This window comes from Sus scrofa, chromosome 7 (assembly GCF_000003025.6).
Source record: "Sus scrofa isolate TJ Tabasco breed Duroc chromosome 7, Sscrofa11.1, whole genome shotgun sequence".
NCBI lineage: Eukaryota > Metazoa > Chordata > Mammalia > Artiodactyla > Suidae > Sus > Sus scrofa.
The window spans coordinates 58,852,465-58,873,169 of record NC_010449.5 but is presented as its reverse complement, the minus strand read 5'-3'; the positions used below and the strand labels follow the sequence as shown (position 1 = coordinate 58,873,169).

General features: G+C 40.6%; 1 protein-coding gene across 3 annotated transcripts in view; it reads right to left on the bottom strand.

Annotated features, from left to right (window-relative positions):
* Positions 1-20,705, bottom strand: part of EDC3 (enhancer of mRNA decapping 3) — a 66,783-nt gene that overhangs the window by 22,306 nt on the left and 23,772 nt on the right. For all 3 annotated transcript variants that reach the window (XM_001927872.4, XM_013978071.2, XM_021099053.1), the window contains exons 3-4: positions 19,215-19,534; positions 4,650-4,985 (exon numbers count right to left, since the gene is read on the bottom strand). In XM_001927872.4, coding sequence (XP_001927907.1) covers positions 4,650-4,985; positions 19,215-19,534 — 656 coding nt within the window. The remainder of the gene's footprint in view (positions 1-4,649; positions 4,986-19,214; positions 19,535-20,705) is intronic.

Here is a 20,705-nt window from a genome sequence, read left to right as displayed (position 1 = left end):
GGTTGTTTGTCTTAACACAGATGATAAAAATTAAAGGAGTTCACCAAGTCGTACTGTCAATGTCACTTAAGGAAACTACCTTAGAAAAGAGGCACGCCTGCCAGAGGAAGATGAAAACAATTTAGCAGTCTTTTTTAACTTGACAATCTGCTTTATTTTTTTTGCATGGAAGCTTTTATACTCAGCAAAACCAAATACAACAGAGCCTTACTGTTTACAAAATGCCACGCCCTATCTCTGATTTTCCTCTAAATGTAATTAAGCTGTCTCCATAAATCTCCCTGTAGCTGCTACTAGCATTCAAGATTTATATTCCCTATATTCAAAACTGCAAGCTTAAATGATTATACTCAGTTCCTTCCCTACCTATTAAAATGATTATGATTCCCCCTTTAGGTCTTAAGATCACTTAGTAACAATGGTTTCAATCTGTATTCCAAGAAGTCCAGTTAATAATAAGTTTAGAGAAGGGACAGAGGCAGGGATGAGGTAGATCACCCCTCCCACAGCTGCCTCAAATGCCATGTTTGAAGAAAAGATTCTAATGCTAAAAAAAAAAAAAAGAAAGAAGGAAAAAGAAACTTAAAAAGCACTAAGGTAACAGACTAGGCTATCACACACAGTGACTTCGTAACTACCAAGGCACTGCTGTGTCACATGACCATCATGCACAGCCAACACTCAATGACCAAGGTGAGCAGGAGAAGGTGACGGTATAGTAAACAAATGTAATTTATTGAAACTCTAATTTCAGCCAGTGTTTTTAACCATCCAGCTCCACTATTTCTTACCCCAGCAAACAACCAGTGAAAAAGAGCTGAACTTCTTGTAAAATCAACAGGCAGTAACAGCGAAGTCCAACTGAAAACAGACCTGATTATGTGAATATAGATGGTCGGCCTCTGTGTCTTTAGTTGTTAATAACATACCTAATAAATAGGAGACCAGATTCCTCCAGGTGCAGGGTATAAATGGACATGAAGAGAAGTCAGCCCTCACCTGCAACCTAGTGGTAGGCAGGATGTTACACTGGCCACAATCTCCAAGAGACAACATAGTATAATGGGCCAGTCAACATGCCACTTGAGTTAATTCCTACTTCAAGACTCTGACTCAGAATCTGGGTCACTCTGTTTCAAATATAAAAGAAAGGGAAGGGATCAGAGAAAAGATGGCAGAGTAAGACTTGAGCTCACTTCATGAAAACACCAAAATAAACATCTGCTGAACAACCATCGACAAAAAAGACTGGAAACTATGAAAAAAGATATTTTACATCCAAAGACAAAGAGGAAGCCACAACAAGACGGCAGAATGGGCATTTTTCACAATATAATCAAATCTTGTACCCACTGCACAGATGACTCACAAACTGGAAAATAATTATATCACAGAGATTCTCCCACAGGAGTGAGAGTTCTGAGTCCCATGTCAAGCTCCTCAGCCTGGGAGAACTGGGAGCCCCCAGAGCATTTGGCTTTGAAGGTCAGCAGGGCTTGAGTGCCAGAGTTTCACAGGACTGAGGGAAATAGAGACTCCACTCTTGTAGGGTTTACACAAGGTTTCACATGCCCTGGGACCAGAGCAAAGCAGTGACTCAACAGGAGCCTGGGCCAGACCTACCTATAGGTCTTCAAGGGTCTCCTGGGGAGGTGTGGGTTGGCTGTGGCTCAGTGGGGACAATAACAATGGTCACAGAAGCCCCAGGGAATATCCACTGACCTCCTGGAGGTCACCATTTGGCACCAAGACCTGGCTCCACCCAATAGCCTGAAGGCTCCAGTGCTAGGACGTCTCAGGCCCAACCACCAACAGGTGGGAACACAACCCCAACCACTGGTAGACAGGCTGCCTAAAGTTGCCTTGAACCCACAGCTGCCTCACCTCTAAACACACCCCTTACATGGCCATGCCCATCAGAGGGACAAGACCCCGCTCCACCCACCAGTGGGCGGGCACCAGTCCCTGCCACCAGGAAGCCTGCACAAACCCCTGGACCAACTTCACCCACCAGTGAGCAGACACCAAGAGTAAGAGGAACTGCATTCCTGCAGCCTATGGAATGGAGACCACAGACACAGAGTGTCAGACAAAATGAGATAGCAGAGAACTATACTCTAGATGAAAGAACAAGATAAAAACCCCAGAAGAACAGATAGCAAGGGAAATGGGCACTTCATCTGAAAAAGAATTCAGAATAAGGGCAGTAAAGATGATACAAGATCTCAAAAAACAGCAGATGCACAGAGAAGATTTAAGAAATATTTAACAAAGAGCCAGAAGATTTAAAGAACAAACAGAGATGAACAATACAATAACAGCAATGAAAAATATACTAGTAGGAATTAATAGCAGAATAAATAAGGCAGAAGAACAAATAAGTGAGCTGGAGGACAGACTGGTAGAAATCACTGCCAAGGAACAGAATAAAGATAAAAGAACAAAAATAAATGAAGACAGTCTAAAAGACCTCTGGGACAACATTAAATGCACCAACATTCACATTGTAGGGGTCCCAGAAGGAGAAGAGAGAGAGAGAACAGGCCTGAGAAAATATGTGAAGAGACAATAGGTGAAAACCTCCTTATCGCGGGAAAGGATACACTCACTCAAGGCCAGGAAGCACAAAGTGTCCCATAAACCCCAAGAGGAACACACCAAGACATATATTAACCAAACTGAGAAAAATTAAATACAAAAAGAAGATACTAAAAGAAACAAGATAAAAGCAACAAATAACATACAAGGGAATCCTCATAGGGTTATCAGCTGATTTTTCAGCAGAAACTCTGCAGGCCAGAAGGGAATGGCATGATATATTTAAAATGATGAAAGGGAAAAACCTATAACCAAGCATACTCTACCCAGCAAGGTTCTCATCCAGATGTGATGGAGAGATCAGTCTGAAAAAAACAAGCAAAAACTAAGAGAATTCAGTACCACCAAACCAGCTTTACAAATGCTAAAGGGACTTCTCTTAGTGGAAAGAAAAGGCCACAACTAGAAACAAGAAAATTATGAATGGAAAGGCTCACCATTAAAGGCAAACATACAGTAAAGGCAGGAAATCATCCATACAGACATGTGAACGATATGACTGACAAGGGCTTAATTTCCAAAATATACAAACAACTCGTACAACTTAATAACAAAAAAAGAACCCAATCAAAAAATGGGGAGAAGACCTAAAGAGACATTTCTCCAAAGAAGACATACACATGGCCAAGAGGCACATGAAAAGATGCTCAGCATTGCTAATTATTAGAGAAATGGAAATCAAAACTACAATGAGGCATCACCTCACACTGGTCAGAATGGCCATCATTAAAAAGTCTACAAATAATAAATGCTGGAGAGGGTATGGAGAAAAGGGAACCCTCCCACACTGTTGGTGGGAATGTAAATTGGTGAGGCACTATGGAAAACAGTAAGGTGATTCCTTAAAAAACTAAAAATAGAGTTACCATATGATCCAGCAACCCCACTCCTGGGTATCCAAGAAAACTCTAATTCAAAAAGATATATGCGGAGTTCCCGCCGTGGCACAGTGGAAATGAATCCAACCAGTATCGATCCCTGGCCTTACTCAGTGGGTAGGGGATCTGGAGTTGCCGTGAGCTGTGGTGTAGGTTGCAGATGTGGCTCGGATACCATGTTGCTCTGGCTGTGGCACAGGCCAGCAGCTACAGCTCTAACTCAACAAAGCAAAAAAAAAAAAGATGCATCATTTGCAATAATCAAGACATGGAAGTAACCTAGAAGTCCATCGACAGATGAATAAAGAACATGTGACATACACACACAATGGAATACTACTCAGCCATAAAAAAGAATGGAATAATGCCATTTGAAGCAACATGGATGGATCTTGAGATTATCATACCAGGTAAAGTCACACAAAGATGAATATTATCCATTACTTATATGTGGAATCTAAAACAAGATACAAACAAACCTATTTACAAAACAGAAACAGATTCACAGACATAAAAAACACATTTATGGAATGAACTATAATAAAAAAATTTTTTTAAATCACATTTATGGCTTTCAAAGAGGCAAGAGGGTTGGAGAGAGATAAATTAGGAGGTTGGATTTAGCAAATACAAACTACTATATATAAAACAGATAAACAACAAGGTCCTAATGGAAAGGACAGGGAACTCTACTCAACATTCTGTATTTCTTTTTTTTTTTCTTTTGTCTTTTTGTCTTTTTAGGGCTGCAACCACAGCAGATGGAGGTTTCCAGGCTAGGGGATCCCATTGGAGCTATAGCCACCAGCCTACGCCAGAGCCACAGCAACACTAGATCCGAGCCGCATCTGTGACCTACACCTTAGCTCATGGCAATTCCGGATCCTTAACCCACTGAGCAGGGCCAGGGATCAAATCCGTATCCTCACGGATACCAGTCAGGTTCATTAACTGTTGAGCCACAACGGGAACTCTGACATTCTATAATTCTATATGGCAAGAATATGAAAAAGGATGGATATATGCATAACTAAATCACTTTGCCATACACCTGAAACCAACACAACACTGTAAATCAAGTATACTCCAACATAAAATAAAAATTAAGTTAAACTGACAAAAAAAAAAAGAAAGAAAGTGAAGACCAGCCAGTGAGATGTAGGGTTAACTTACCTGTGCAGAACTCCTTGCTTACATTGTGGGGCACTGTGATCCGTCGGTAGACAATGGGCTCTGACTCCAGGATGTTCTCATCGTGGCGGTACCGAGTAGGTCTCTCATTTGGGATGCCCCGGGAACGGCTACCACTCCTCCTCTCATAGGTATCAATCTCCTCAAACACAGCTGCCTTGTCAAAAAGGGCCAAGTTCCCTTCAAAATCAAAATCTGTGTCTGGGATCTCCTCAATATCATCCCCAAAGCACTCATCATCTTTATTCTTCATTTGGCCATTCTTTAAGCCACTTTTCTTTGGAGTTGCCTGATTTGGGTGCCTGCTACTAGATGACCCTGGAGAAAAAAATAGGGACTAAAGTCAGTGTGCCCACGGAAAGTGCTCAGCAGAAGTGGGAAATACAAAAAAGAAAAAAAAAAAGTAGCATAAACTACCACAAATTTCATAGAATAATAGATCTTATATATTACCCAAGTAACAGTAAATATGAAATAAACAGTATTCCTGGAAATCTTGTTTTTTATTTTTTTTTCTTATTTCCGTTTTTTGGGGCAATCTTAAGCTCCACCCTTCATAGGGAAATTGTTAATAACCCAGGCTTTTTTGACAACTGAATATCAAAACAATGCAAGGCCAAGAATATAGCAGTCTCTTCCCACAGATCTGAGTGATTTGCTTTTGAATGTCCAGCAGCTGATTAAGAGAGAACTAGTCCCAGAGTAAAAGAAGGCCAAGTCCTCATAACCTGAAGCTCATAGGAAGACACTATTCAAGTGGCTCTAAATTCTGTCCTTACCAAGACAGACCAGGGATCAGATCTAGGCTGCAGTTGTGACCTACGCCTCATCCAGCTGCAGCAACACCGGATCCTTAACCCACCATGCAGGCCAGGGGTTGAACCTGTGACTCAGCACTCCAGAGCCGCCAATGCCATTTTGATTTTTAAACCTGGTCTCAGGCTAGACCCAGCAGGAAGGGATCCCTATTTAGACAGATTCCAGATCTTGAGCCAGATACACATCTACCACTTTAAGTTGATATATTTTGACCTGCTTTTAGATCTTTTGTGATCTTTTTTCTCAAAATTTTACTATTTCTGGGTAAGCTATTTCTGAACCATCAAATAATGACAAGGACCATATTGATCGTATCATGTAGAGGCCACCAAGATACATACAACACCACAGCAGTCAGTCACCCTCTGTCTCTGAGACTCTATTTGGCTACCACACATCAGTCAACTACTTCTATAGCAGCCAAGGCAGAAGACCCCACACCATCTCTTCCCAGAGCATCCTATACTGAATTTACAGTTTGATGTCCATCCGATCACCCAGAAAGGTATGCCAAACTGATTAAACTGAACCTCCAAAAGTCTGAATAAACACAATGCACTTCCTTTTTTTTGGGTCTCAATCTTTAGGGCCACACCCATGGCATATGGACATTCCCAGACTAGGGATTGAAATCAGAGCTGTAGCTGCCAGCCTACACCACAGTCACAACAACGTCAGATCCAAAACACGTCTGCAACCTACACTACAGCTCATGGCAAGTCTGGATCCTTAACCCACTGAGCGGGGCCAGGGATCAAACCTGCGTCCTCATGGATGCTAGTCAGATTTGTTTGCACTGAGCCATGATGGGAACTCCTAATGTACTTCCTTTTTTGAGTCTTAACTTCTCAATTACTGAAAATACTCAAGTAGAGGTTAGAATGATCATAAGCAAACCCTCTCTCACACATACCATCCCAACTTTACTACTTAACTCTTTTCACAGCAACTCCCTTCTATCCAATGGACCACAAGTCAAGAGACCTAGGATCTAGGTGCAGTTCTGTCATTAACATGTTACAGGATCTTGTATCTATCATCCAATTTCATAATTTCCTTGTATATAAAATACTCAATGTGGTACCCTCTAGCACACAGCAGGCAGTCAATAAATATTTAACAATCAACATCAGCAAGATCAATTACAGTAATTATTCTGAAAGATATGTACTATGCAAATATAACTCACATCCAAGTATTCCTAATGCCAAATACTGGTATGAAAAAAGGCTGTGCTGGCAGTAAAGATGAGATTTAAGCTGCTGAAAAAACTCAAGGCTAACCAAAATTATGAAGGGGAGGAAGAGTTAGTTGAGCCATCATAAAGAGTTGAGATTATGAACCACTGAGATGCTTGTCAAAGTTTGGGTTAATTCTAGTTCTAATAATTAGATAAAAACATTTATTGAGAGCATGCTGTATGCCACAGCTAGGTACTAGGAATACAGTTTATAACTAAGACATGTTACTCAAAGAGGAAGGGGGAGAGAGATATAAGCAATTAACTAAAATGCAATATAGTCAGAATTATAGTAGAAGTTTATATAAAGTATATAGAAATAAGCATGAGAAAGCAGAGCTGGATTAGGAATGGGAGAGCAGGAGTTCCTGGCGTGGCTCAGAGGTAACAAATCGGACTAGTATCCATGAGGACACAAGTTCGATCCCTGGCCTCGTTTGGTGGGTTAAGGATCCGGTGTTGCTGTGAGCTGTGGTGTAGATCGAAGACGCAGCTACAGCTCGGACCCCGTGTTTGCTGTGGCTGTGGTGTGGGCCAGCAGCTGTAGCTCTGATTTGACTCCTAGCCTGGGAACTTCCACACGCCGTGGATGCAGCCCTAAAAAGACCCCCCCCCAAAAAAGAAATTATCACAACATTGTAAATCAACTATACTTCAATAAAACTTCAAAAAATGGGGGGAAAAACCTGTGTCCATGCAAGTGGATTTACATCAAATGTTTAGCACTATGGTAAAATATACATAACATACAACTTACCACTTAAACCACTTTAAAGTATACAATTCAATGGCATTAAGTACATTCACATTGTTGTGCAACTATATGCATTTTTAACTACTAAAGCATAAAAAATTAGTAAGTGGCTTAAAAGATTCCTATAAAGAAGCTATAAAGAAGCTATCCCTTGTAGCATAGCTGATTAAGGATCTAGTGTCATCACTGCTGTGGTACAGATTCGATCCCTATCCTGGGAACTTCCACATGCCATGGGTGTGGCCCCCCCACAAAAAAGAAGCTATGTAATAAAATAATATTAATAATGCAATTGTAAGTGAACAAAAGAATGGCAAGGACAAGGCTTCTCCTATTTCTCTTACGAGCCTTCTTTAACCAAAATGAGGTTTTTCAAAAATTAATCTCAGGAGTTCCTGTCGTGGCTCAAGGAAAACAAATCTGACTACCATCCATGAGGACACAAGTTCAATCCCTGGCCTCCCTCAGTGGGTTCAGGATCCAGCATCGCCATGAGCTGTGGTGTAGGTTGCAGAGGCGGCTCAGATCTGAAGTTGCTATGGCTATGGCATAGGCCAGCAGCTACAGCTCCATCGACCCCTAGCCTGGGAACCTCCATATGCTGCAGATGCAGCCCTAAAAAGCAAAAAATAAAAATAAAATAAAATAAAAAATTAATATCATTGAGGAGTTCCCACTGTAGTGGAGGGGTTAAGGACCAAGTGTTATCTCTGTGGTGGCACAGGTTCAATTGTCAGCCTGACACAATGCCTTAAGGATCCAGTGTTGCTGTAGCTGTGGCGTAGGTAACAGTTGCAGCTTGGATTTGATCCCTGGCCAAATTGGAAAGGAAGAAGTAAAACTATCACTATTTGCAGATGACATGATACTATACTTAGAGAATCCTAAAGACTCTACCAGAAAACTGTTAGAGTTCATCCATGAATTTGGCAAAGTCACAGGATACAAAATTAATACACAGAAATCGACTACATTTCTATATACTAACAATGAAAGATCAGAAAGAGAAATTAGGGAAACAATCCCATTTACCATTGCATCAAAAAGAATAAAATACTTAGGTATAAACCCCTAAAGAGACAAAAGACCTGTATTCTGAAAAGTATAAGATGCTGACGAAAGAAATCAAAGATGACACAAACAGATGGAAAGACATAACAATGCTCTTGGATTGGAAGAATCAATATTATCAAAATGACTATATACCCAAGGCATCTACAGATTCGATGCAATCCCTACCAAAGTACCAAGGACGTTTTTCACAGAATTCGAACAAAATATTTTAAAGTTTGTTTGGAAGCGCAAAAGACCCAGAACAGCCAAAGACATCCTGAGAAAGAAAAACAGAGCTGGAGGAATCAGGTTCCCTGACTTCAGACTATACTACAAAGCTAGAGTCATCAAAAATGTATGATACTGGCACAAAGACAGAAATATAGATCAGTGGAACAGGATAGAAAGCCCAGAATTAAACCCATGCACCTACAGTCAACTAATCTATGACAAAGGAGCCAAGAATATACAATGGAGAAAGGACAGCTTGTTCAATAAGTGGTGCTGGGAAAACTGGACAGCTACACGTAAAAGGATGAAATTAGAGGAGTTCCTGTTGTGGCACAGCGGAAACAAATCCGACTAGGAACCATGAGTTTGTGGGTTCGATCCCTTGCCTTGCTCAGTGGGTTAAGGATCTGGCAGTGCCGTGAGCTGTGGTGTAGGTCACAGATACAGCTCGGATCCTGTGCTGGCAGCTACGGCTCCTATTAGACCCCTAGACTGGGAACCTCCATATGCCATGGGTTCGGCTCTAAAAAGACAAAAAAAAAAAGAATGAAATTAGAATACCTCCTAACACCATACACAAAAATAAACTCAAAATGGATTAAAGACTTTGTGAGAAAAATAGAATGTGTACATGTATGTGTTACCATGCTGTACATTAGAAAAAAAATTGTATTGGGGAAACAATTTAAAAAATAAAATAAAATTTAAAAAAATAAATAAGGAGTTCCCATAATGGCTCGGTGATTAACGAATCGATTAGGAACCATGAGGTTTCGAATTTGATCCCTAGTCTCACTCAGTGGGTTAAGGATCTGGCATTTCCATGGGCTGTGGTGTAGGCTGTAGACGCAGCTCAGATTCCGAGTTGCTGTGGCTCTGGCGTCGGCCAGTAGCTACAGCTCCAATTAGACCCCTAGCCTGGGAACCTCCATATGCCACGGGTGCAGCCCTAGAAAAGCCAAAAAAATAAAAAATAAAATAAAATTTACTTACTAAAAAAATGGATTAAAGACCTAAATATAAGACCAGGTACTATAAAACTCTTAGAGGAAAACACAGGCCAAACACTCTGACATAAACGATAGCAACATCTTCTCAGATTCGCCTCCTAGAGTAATGACAATAAAAACAAACAAATGGGACTTAAACTTTAAGGTTTCTGCACAGCGAAGTAAACTCTAAACAAAATGAAAAGACAACCCACGGAATGGGAGAAAATATTTGTAAATGAAGCAACTGACAAGGGATTAATCTCCAAAATTTATAAACACCTTCTACAGCTCAATACCAAAAAAACAAACAATCCCAACAAAAAAATGGGCAGATCTAAACAGACAATTCCCCAAAGACATACGAATGGCCAAAAACACATGAAAAGATGTTTAACATCACTAATTGTTAGAGAAATGCAAATCAAAACTACTATGAGGTACCACCTTATACCAGCCAGAATGGCCATCATCAAAAAGTCTACGGACAATAAATGCTAGAGAGGGTGTGGAGAAAAGGGAACCTTAATACACTGTTGGTAGGAATGTAAATTGGTACAACCACTGTGGAAAACAGTATGGAGATTCCTCAGATCTATCCAGAGAAAACCATGACTTGAAAAGACACATGTACTCCAATGTTCATTGCAGCACTATATACAACAGCCAAGATGTGGAAACCACCAAAATGCCCATCGACAGAGGAGGGGCTAAAGATGATGTGGTACATATACACAATGGAGTGTTACTCAGCCATTAAAAAGAAAGAAAAAACGGCATTTGCAGCAACATGGATGGACCTAGAAATTATACTAAGTGAAGTCAGTCAATGAGATACCAACATCAAATGCTACCACTTACACGTAGAATCTAAAAAAAAAGACACAATGAACTTCTTTGCAGAACACCTACTGACTCACAGACTTTAAAAAACTTACGGTTTCCAAACGAGACAGGTTGGGGTGTGGGGATATGCCCTGCGGGTTTGGGATGGAAATACTATAAAATTTGGTTGTGATGATCATTGTACAACTACAAATTTAATAAAATTCATTAAGTAATTTAAAAAGGGGGAAGAAAAGCAAAAAATAAAATAAATTAATCTCATCAAGGAGTTCCCACTGTGGTGGATGGGGTTAAGGACCCAGTGTTGTCTCTGTGGTGGCATAGGTTCGATCATCAGCCTGGCTCAATGCCTTAAGGATTCGGTGTTGCTGTAGTTGTGGAGTAGGTCACAGTTGCAGCTTGGATTTGATCCCTGGCCCAGGAACTTCCATATGCTGTGGGTGCAGCCAAAGAAAAGAATAAAAAAGAAAAAATTTAATCTTATCACATCTGAGAAGATGGTCTTCCGAATTAAAAAGTAATCAAGGTTATTCTAAACATGAATCTATATGGACTACCACTGATTAACTTCACCCTAAGAATATACTCTACTCATATCCCAGGGCCAAATCCAGCTCACGCACTGCCTATTTCTATAAATGAAGGGTTGTGTTTGTTTGTTTGTTTTTTGTCTTTTCAGGGCCACACTTGAGGCACACGGAAGTTCTCAGGCTAGGGGTCAAATCAGAGCTGCAGCTGCTGGCCTATACCAAAGCCACAGCAACATGGGATCTAAGCCATGTGTGCAACCTACACCACAGGTATGGCAACACCAGATCCTTAACCCACTGAACAAGGCCAGGGATCAAACTCATGTCCTCATGGATATTAGTCGGGTTCATTTCTGCTGAGCCATGACAGGAACTCCTAAAGTTTTCTTGTTTTTAGCCATGCCTGCAACATGCAAAAGTTCCCAGGCCAGGGATCAAACCCAATGCTACTGCAGTGACCCAAGCCACTACAGTGACAACACAGGATCTTTAACCTGTTGTGCAAAAGACCTTCTGTAAATAAAGTTCTATTGGAATAACAGTCACGCTCATTTGTTTACATATTGTCCAAGGCAGCTTTTGTGCTACAAAAACAGTTAAATGTTTGAGACAGAGACCTTATGGCCTGCAAAGCCTGAAATATTTAATGTATGAACCTTTACAGAAAAAGTTTCATCACCCTGCTCTACACCATGCCTCTCATGCTGGAAAGAAAGGCATTCTTTCCAGCTATGACTGCCATTAAATTAAAAAAAAATTTTTTATTAATTAATTGTACCTAACCAGAGTTCTTTGAATCTCGTTTTATTCAAAGTGTTAAGTGCGTCACTTATTAAACTACTGTCTTCCAACACCACACTCACCTTTTGCGGTACCAGCTAGAACTCTAAAGACTACATTTTCCCTTCCTTAGCTGGCTTCCTGTTAGCTTCTACCACCAGAAGTCGGTACCTGAAGAGAGTAGGAGGAAAGAAGAAGGAGATGGGACTTCCTCCTTCTTATTTGCTCAATACTGCACCAACATTGCATTGCCAGTGGGCTCCAGTCTCCAGTTTTACTCTCTGGCATACACAGAACCAGTTCTGCCAAAGAGTGGCAGAACCATGTCATTCAGTTCTGTCACCCGATACCATGCCTGCTCCACCATAAGTACACAAATCTCTGCTGAATTAAAAAATCAAAGCAGACATATCAAAAAACAAAACAAAAACCCCCCAAATAAACAACAAAATAGTCTAAAGCGGTTATAAAAGACAATTTGAGACTAACTATGAGAAAGAAAGGGAGCCAACAAAAACTAAGCCAAGGGTGTTGCGTGACTGAAAGAGACAGGAAGATAAAGTTGTCAACAATAATACAAGGGGACTATGAGACAAGAGCTTCAGAGGAACAGAGCTCAGTCAAGTCCAGTACAAACTGACAATGAACTATCCTGGACCTATTACACTGATAGAGGAAGATAAGCAATTAATCGATGGGAGAGAGGACAGGATAAAAGAAGCAAAACAGGGAGTTCCCATCATGGCACAGTGGAAACGAGTCCAACGAGGAACCATGAGGTTTTGGGTTCGATCCCTGGCCTCGCTCAGTGGGTTGAGGATGGGGCGTTGCCGTGAGCTGTGGTGTAGGTCACAGACGCGGCTCGGATATGACGTGACTGTGGCGTAGGCCAGCAGCTACAGCTCCGATTAGACTCCTAGCCCAGGAACCTCCATATGCTTTGGGTGCAGCCCTAAAAAGACCAGGAAAAAAAAAAAAAAAAAAAAAGAAGCAAAACGGGAAATCATTTTTGGCTCGGCCACAGACTCTACAAACATAACTTACAATAAAACCCACAGTTGTGACTGCAGAAAGTATCAGGTATTTTCTCATGTTCCTACTGAATATAGGTCTTCCATTCATTCATTTGACAAATATACACTGAGAACTAGCTATGCTCCAAATACCGTCAGGAAAGCCATCAGTGAAAAAAATTTCCAGGAAGAAATTCTGATATCACAGGTCAGCAAGAAAAAGTTAAGAGAATATCAAACAAATGAAAGGCAGGCTAACATGTTCAGTTGCCCTTTTTTTTTTTTTTTTTTTTTTTTTTGATAGGCAAGAAATAGATTAAGATGCTTGTGAGAGATGCAAGCAGGCTCTGCCTCAGTTGTCTCTTATTCTTCCTTTGCCTTGTACTTTGATACAAATATTGGGAAGCTCTGGGTGAATAGGCTGTCTCAATACTTGGTTTACTCAGCTCAAAGGGCTGGGCTCTATATTAAAGTGGCCTTTGTCCAGTAGGAGAGAAAACCACTTCCCTTGGAAAAGATAAACAATGCTTCCCAGATTTCTTTACTTTTCAATTTCAAGGGCCAAGTGTATGTTAACACTAGAGGCTGGCCGCCTTCCTGTGCCATTTTGCTGCCAGCCTTTGGCACAGAGGTCCTTTGGCCAGGACAACTTATAACAAATCCATTGTTGTGTAACCCTCAATGCCACTTATTTATTGGTTTTTGTCACACACATATTGTAAAGGGGAACTCTGTCCTGCACTTGGCACGCTAAAGGGCACATGAAGGTCAAATTACAATTATTTTTTTCTTTTTAGGGCTGCAGGTGTGGCATATGGAAGTTCCCAGGCTAGGGGTTGAACTGGAGCTGCAGCTGCTGGCCTATGCCACAGCCACAGCAACACAAGGATCCAAACCGAATCTGAGACCTACCCCACAGCTCACAGCAACGCCAGGTCCTTAACCCACGCTGAGCAAGGCCAGGGATCAAACCCTCATCCTCATGGATTCTAGTCGAGTTCATTTCCACTGAGCCACAACAGGAACTCCTACATATGTTTTAGTGCCAGACTAGAGGGGCTTTGTGAGGAGGTTTCTGAGAGTATCTGGGACCTTCTTTTCAACTCCCAAATTCTAGGTCAGTAATCAGTCAACGTCTTGGCTCCAACAGCAGCACCACGGGGTTTTTCCAAGTCTGCTGAATATATGAAGCACATCTAAGGAGGTTAAAAAGTCACATTAGGACCTCAGAAGGACCACAAAAACATAGCAAAAAATAACTTTCTGCCCTCATTCAGTGGGATCACTGTTACACTGAACAGACGATATACACAGACATGTATCCTTAACAGGCCTCAAGAGGCATCCCTCTGCTCCCTGGGGCTGATGTTCCATTTATCTACTTGAAAAATATTCTGAGTTGTCAGTTCAATGACCAAGGTTATAGAAACTATAACCACCCTCCTACCACCAAGCCTAAAAGAAGAGATTAAAATCTGCTTGTGCTAAATCTCTCATCAAGTTGGACTAAGGAACCAGAATCAACAAACTCCTCAAAAACTCATTACTAACCCTGAAAGATCAATTAAAAGCCAGAATTTACAAGAGATTATACTCCTATAGCTTTATCAATCTACTGGCCTCAACATCAATGTACATAGAGAAAATGTGATTTATAGATCTCTAATGAGAAAAATACTTAATATCCATTTCTCACTCATCAATGAAAAAAACATCGATAATCTACATTACAACTATGGTGGGAAGAAACCAACCTATCTCCTTGGTATCCTTAAAATGCTACATAAATGCTAAGTAATAAGTCAATCTCTGGCAGACTTTTCTACTCATCTTACAGGGTTCACCAATCAGACGAATAAAAGTTACTCTGCTTACTATGACAAACCAATTCTGTGACACATTTCATCATCAAATTCCCAGGCTACAGACATTTCCACACAAATCCAGGATCAAAAGAAATTCTCAGAAAGAGAATCCAGCATTTTACTGCCTTATTTACTGATCATGATCGCTTTACCTTATTTACAAGCTGTTACTAATCTAGGAAAAGGGAATGGACCAAATAGCAAAAGCAGAAGCAGAATCAACCAGAGTATACTTTTGAGAATGACCCCATGTTCTACTACACTAGAGTGACGTGATAAAGAGCTAATAAATTACTTGGTTGTTGTTTTTTTTTTTTTTTCTTTTGGCTGTACCTGCGGCATATTGAAGTTCCCAGACAGGGACAGAACCCATGCCACAGTGGTGGCCCAAGTTGCTGGGTCCTTAACCTGCTGTGCCGCAAGAGAACTCCTAAATTACTTGTTTTGAACTTAACTGTACTCTTTCAAGAAGCTGCTACAACTGTAAGTAACAGGGGAAAAAAAAAAGAAAAGAAAAAAAAGAAACAAACCAATAGTCTCATAACATCCAGCATTCACACCCATAGGTATTTACCCAACTCATCTGAAAACTTATATCCATATAAAACCACAAATATTTATAACAACTTTATTCATAATCACCAAAAGCTGGAAGCAACCAAGATGTTCTTCAATAGGTAAATGGATAAACAAATTTTATATATTCACACAATGGAATATTATTAAGCAATAAAAGGAAATGAGCTATTAAGTCACAAAAAGACATGGATGAATCAAATACATATTGTAAAATAAAGAATCCTGAAAAGACTACATATATGTGATATTCTGGAAAAGACAAAACTACAGAGATAGATGATAAAAAGATCAGTAGTTGCTTGGTGGGGAGTGGGGAAGCAATCATGGAGGGAAAATGGAAAAGACTGAATAGGTTAAACACAGGGATTCTCCACAATACTGTATTGATAGATATAAAATAACATGTATTTGTCAAAGCCTTCAGAACTTTAGAGCACAAAGAGGGAGCCTAATGTACGTAAATTAAAAAAAAAAAAAATCATTGAGGAGGTTGGAGGAGCCCAGGATGGAGTGCAGAATGCAAGCAAATGATCTGTTACAAATATATGAGACTAGTCAATAAAGAGGATGGGGGCATGGGTTAGAGTTAGCAATTCTGATACTGTATACTGGAATTAAATAATTTAAGTCAATGATGAAAGACAGTATGGATTTCTTGCTGTTGGGAGTAAGAGGTTACAGATGAGAAAAGGAAGCTAGAATGAATCATGTGGTGATGGATTAGACTTGGATACATCAACATGAATTCACATTTAGCTTAATATAGTAGTGAAGGTTATATATATATATATGTATTTATTTACAGGAGTTCCCGTTGTGACTCAAGGGCTTAAGAACCCAACTAGTATCCATGAGGAGGTGGGTTTGATCCCTGGCCTTGCTCAGTAGGTTAAGTATGTGGTGTCACCATGAGCTGTGGTGTAGGTTGCAGACATAGCTCAGATCTAGTGTTTCTGCGGCTACAGCTCTGATTTGACCTCTAGCCAGGGAACTTCCATATGAGGCAGGCATGGCCCCCCCCCGCAAAAAAAAAAACAAAATGTATTTACAGATATGTGTATATACACTGGTTTAAGTACACACATATATTTTCTTGCTCTGTCAGCTGAAAGGGTGACACCCAGCAGCAATAAGCACATCTACTGCCTAGATTGTGGTAATACCATTCTCTAATAAAATGAAACAAGGTCCCTAGGGCTGGGGCAGAAAACACAGATAAACCTAGAGCATCTTGCAGTGCCTGAAAGGGAGGAAGTTCCAGGAGGCAGGGAATGTATAATGGGGGCATGCCAAAGGGACACAGTAGCCAACTGAAGGAGCACCCAGTGGCCAAAGCTGAAACAATATGAGCAGCAAAATAAAGTGGAAATGAATTATAACCCAAAGGATAAAATAAATACTTATAAGTCCATACTCATAAAGATAAATGACTGAATAAGTAAATGAGGGAGAAGAAACAAATCTCTGGAACAGAAAAATCCCAAATAATTTATGTAGATACTCTGCATGACTCTCGACTTCTTAGGGGTGGGCTGCAGAATGACTTCAGAGGACAAATCTGACATATACTACCTCAGCCAGGCACTTGAGGTCAACATCAAAGTCAGAAACAAGGGAGTTCCCATTGTGGCTCAGTGGGTTAAGGATTGATGTTGTCTCTATGAGGATTCAGGTTCAATCCCTGGCCTTGCTCAGTGGGCTGAGGATCCAGTGTAGCTGCAAGCAGCAGTGTACGTCGCAGATGGATCTGGTGTTGCCATGGCTGTGGTGTAGGCCTTAGCTGCAGCTCTGATTCATCCCCTAGCCCAGGAACTCCCATGCACTGCAGATGCAGCAGTAGAAATAAGTAAAAAAGTCAGAAACCATGTTGTTAGTATATACTCTTGATATATGATGAAAATGACACTTTATCTCTGTGATCTTCCTTTCCCAATCACATGACCCCGGTCTAATAATAAGAAAAACATCAGGATTTCCCATCATGGCTCGGTGGTTCAAAAATCTGAGTAGCATCCATGAGGACACAGGTTTGATCCCTGGCCTCGCTCAGTGGGTTAAGAATCCAGCAATGCTGTGAGCTGTGCTGCAGGTGGCAGATGTGGCTCGGATCTGGCACTGCTGTGGTTGTGGTGTAAGCTCTGATTCAACGCCTAGCCTGGGAACTTCCATATGCCACTGATGCAGCCCTAAAACAAACAAACAAAAAAACCAAATACCAATTGAGGCATAGTCTACAAAAATATCTGACGAGTACTGTCCTGGTCATCACAAAACAATGAAAGTCTGAGAAACCGTCAAAGTCAAGAGAAAAGGTGACTCCTACATGTAACATGGTATGCTGGATGAGAGCCTGTAACAAGGACACTGGGTAATAAAAACTAAAGCAATCTGAATAAAATATAGATTTTGGTTAATGTCTCATCACTGTTTCATTAACTGTAACGAATATGTCATAAAAATGTAAGATGTTAATAATAGGCAGAAAATATGCAGAAAAAAATTTACAAATTGCTAACAGGCACTGTCTCCAAGTACAGTACAATTATAAATTGCTTGAATATTTGAACTTTTAATAAACAAGTCAATTTTTTGATAAAGAAAAAAGTTTTTTTTTTTTTAAGAGAATAAAGCAAAGTAGAAAATGTTAAAGTCTAAACGGAAAAAGTCATTTTCTATCTAAGCATTTTACAATTTTTCAAAGGACACAGAAGAACTAACAATTCAACTTCAGGTTCAGGTCTTCATTTGTCAATTCATATAGTTATTTAAGATGTACTGAGGCAAAGTGCCTCAAAATACATTTAAAAAAAAATTTCAGGGAGTTCCCGTTGTGGCGCAGTGGTTAACGAATCCGACTAGGAACCATGAGGTTGCGGGTTCGGTCCCTGCCCTTGCTCAGTGGGTTAACGATCCGGCGTTGCCGTGAGCTGTGGTGTAGGTCACAGACGCGGCTCGGATCCCGTGTTGCTGTGGCTCTGGCGTAGGCCGGTGGCTACAGCTCCAATTGGACCCCTAGCCTGGGAACCTCCATATGCCGCAGGAGCGGCCCAAGAAATAGCAAAAAGACAAAAAAAAAAAAAAAAAAAAAATCAAAATGTCAGTAGCTTATTCACAGAATCAGGCATTTTGAAAACTTAAAAATGTTGGGTCCTGAAAGGCCACACAGAGTCTAGTGGATCTGTTATAATTCACTACTGTAACATTACTCTAGTAAATATGTTAAAGAGCATACCAGATTCTAGTGAATTAACTATGGTCTATAACGAGTAAATGGCATTCAACAATTCATTAGTACCAAACAAAACTGGGAACAAATACACACACCAGTGCATGCTCTCCTTGATGTGCTAGCAGGGAGTGAATACAGCAAATCTAAAATTGTCAGTATGTCAGATATTTTAAGATCACAGAGATGTCTAGGCCCATCGCTTCCTCTCTTCTAAGGATGGGAATTAAAATACAAGAAGAAAACTTATTTGAGAATCCCCTAGAACAGCTTAAGTGTAAGTTCAACCCAGGTATCACTACTACCACCAGTTAGCAGATTAAAAACAACATCGCTTTTGTCTGTGTGAACTCAAGACAGATGAATGACTTTTTTTGGAAGGAAGGGAAGTGGTGAGAGAGGGCGAGGAGCTGGTGTGAGTCTCTAACAGCTTATTTCCTTTCCCTTATTATCTTGAGGAAATAGTTCCAGAATGAAAGAACCATGCTATATTTTTGTGAAGCTCTGCCAGCATCTTTTTTTATTAGGGTAATAAAGGATTTATTTAAAGACTAGCAATGAATAAGAGCTTATAGACATGAAACATCAGGTAAAAAAGAAATATTAACTCAATCCAACTTACAAGAGTTGTGCCGACGCCGGAAGCTTTTGGACTGACTCAAGGACTCCATGTGCCTATCCACATAGCTCTTTGAGCACTGCTGCTGCTGGGGAGAAACGGCAACATCTTGGCTCTTGACATCTGTCCTCTTAGGGATGTTCTGAGGGGCACTGCTGGAAGAGGCTGGCTTTTTAACCAACTTGCCCATGCCATTCTGACCAATACCTACTTGGCACCCAACACCAGAGGGGCCTAATTCTGCCTGATGAAGGTCTCCAAAATGTTGGTTTTCTCCAGGACCTGGTATCTCCAGAATTTTTAGTTCCGTAATGTCACCTGCCCTGAAGTACACAAAAGAGCCCAAGTCAAAACTATAATAGTGATAACAGTGATGAAAATGGGATCAAAAAGAACCAGTTATACCATAGCAGGGCAGCATTTCAATGAGTCATCAAAGGCAAAAACTAGAAAAGGTGGTAGAGTACTTAAAGATAAGGCTCGGCCACCAACATTCAACTGTCACAGCACTGGCCTTTAAAGAGACCTACTGTTAACCACACAACTATTATTAACATCTTAGATTTCTAGAATGCTTAATTAATGGCTTTTTTTCATTCATTCACTCATCTACTCATTCAATAGGTATATACAGAGTACTCACAATGTGCTAAGTTCTGTATTACGAGTGGAGCATACAGAGATGAAAAGCAATACATGCCCACAAGGAATTCACAGTCTAGTCAGCAGAAAATTCAGGTAGGTAATCACAAGTGTTAAAAACCATGACAAAAGGTGTGCACTGGGGACCAATGCACCCCAAAGCAAAATATATGTTAGTTTGGCAGAGATGGATCAAACACTTAAGCTAAGTCTGGCTGGGGAGGAAAACAAAGAGTTGGCAAAACAGTCTGGTAGGGAGAAGGGCACCTCAGGCCAAGGCTCAGAGATGGAGAAAACGTGGGCCATCTGGAGAACTTCAAATGTGACAGGGTTACTAAAGGGAAGAAAGCTTGTGCAGGGCCATTAGGAGGTCAGGCTGTGGAGGAAATTAGGGACCAGATCATAATCACAATGGATTTTCCTGATGGCTACAGGGAAGGTGGAGAAATTAGAGGCAGGGGCACTGGTTAGGAGATAAAGAACATGGGGATGAACAGGGCAAGTGACAATGCAAAGGAAGTGGGAAGGATGGAACCAAGAAATACCAGGAATCCACAGAATTTGGTGACTAACTAAACATGAGGATCAAGAGAAAGACTTTATTATGATTCCTAAATTTCTAACTTGGGTGAAAGGTGTCATCAGTCACTAATTAAGGATAGAACTTTGGAGGAAGAAATGTGCAGGTAACATAGTCAGCTCAGCTTCGAAAATTTTAAATTTAAGATATCTGTAGGATAGCCACTTGGAGATGACCAGTAGACAATTAAAGTGTATATAACACAGATAATGGGTCTAATAAAAATCTGGGGTCTCATTAATGTGTAAGAAGGTATACAAGAGATTGTCTAA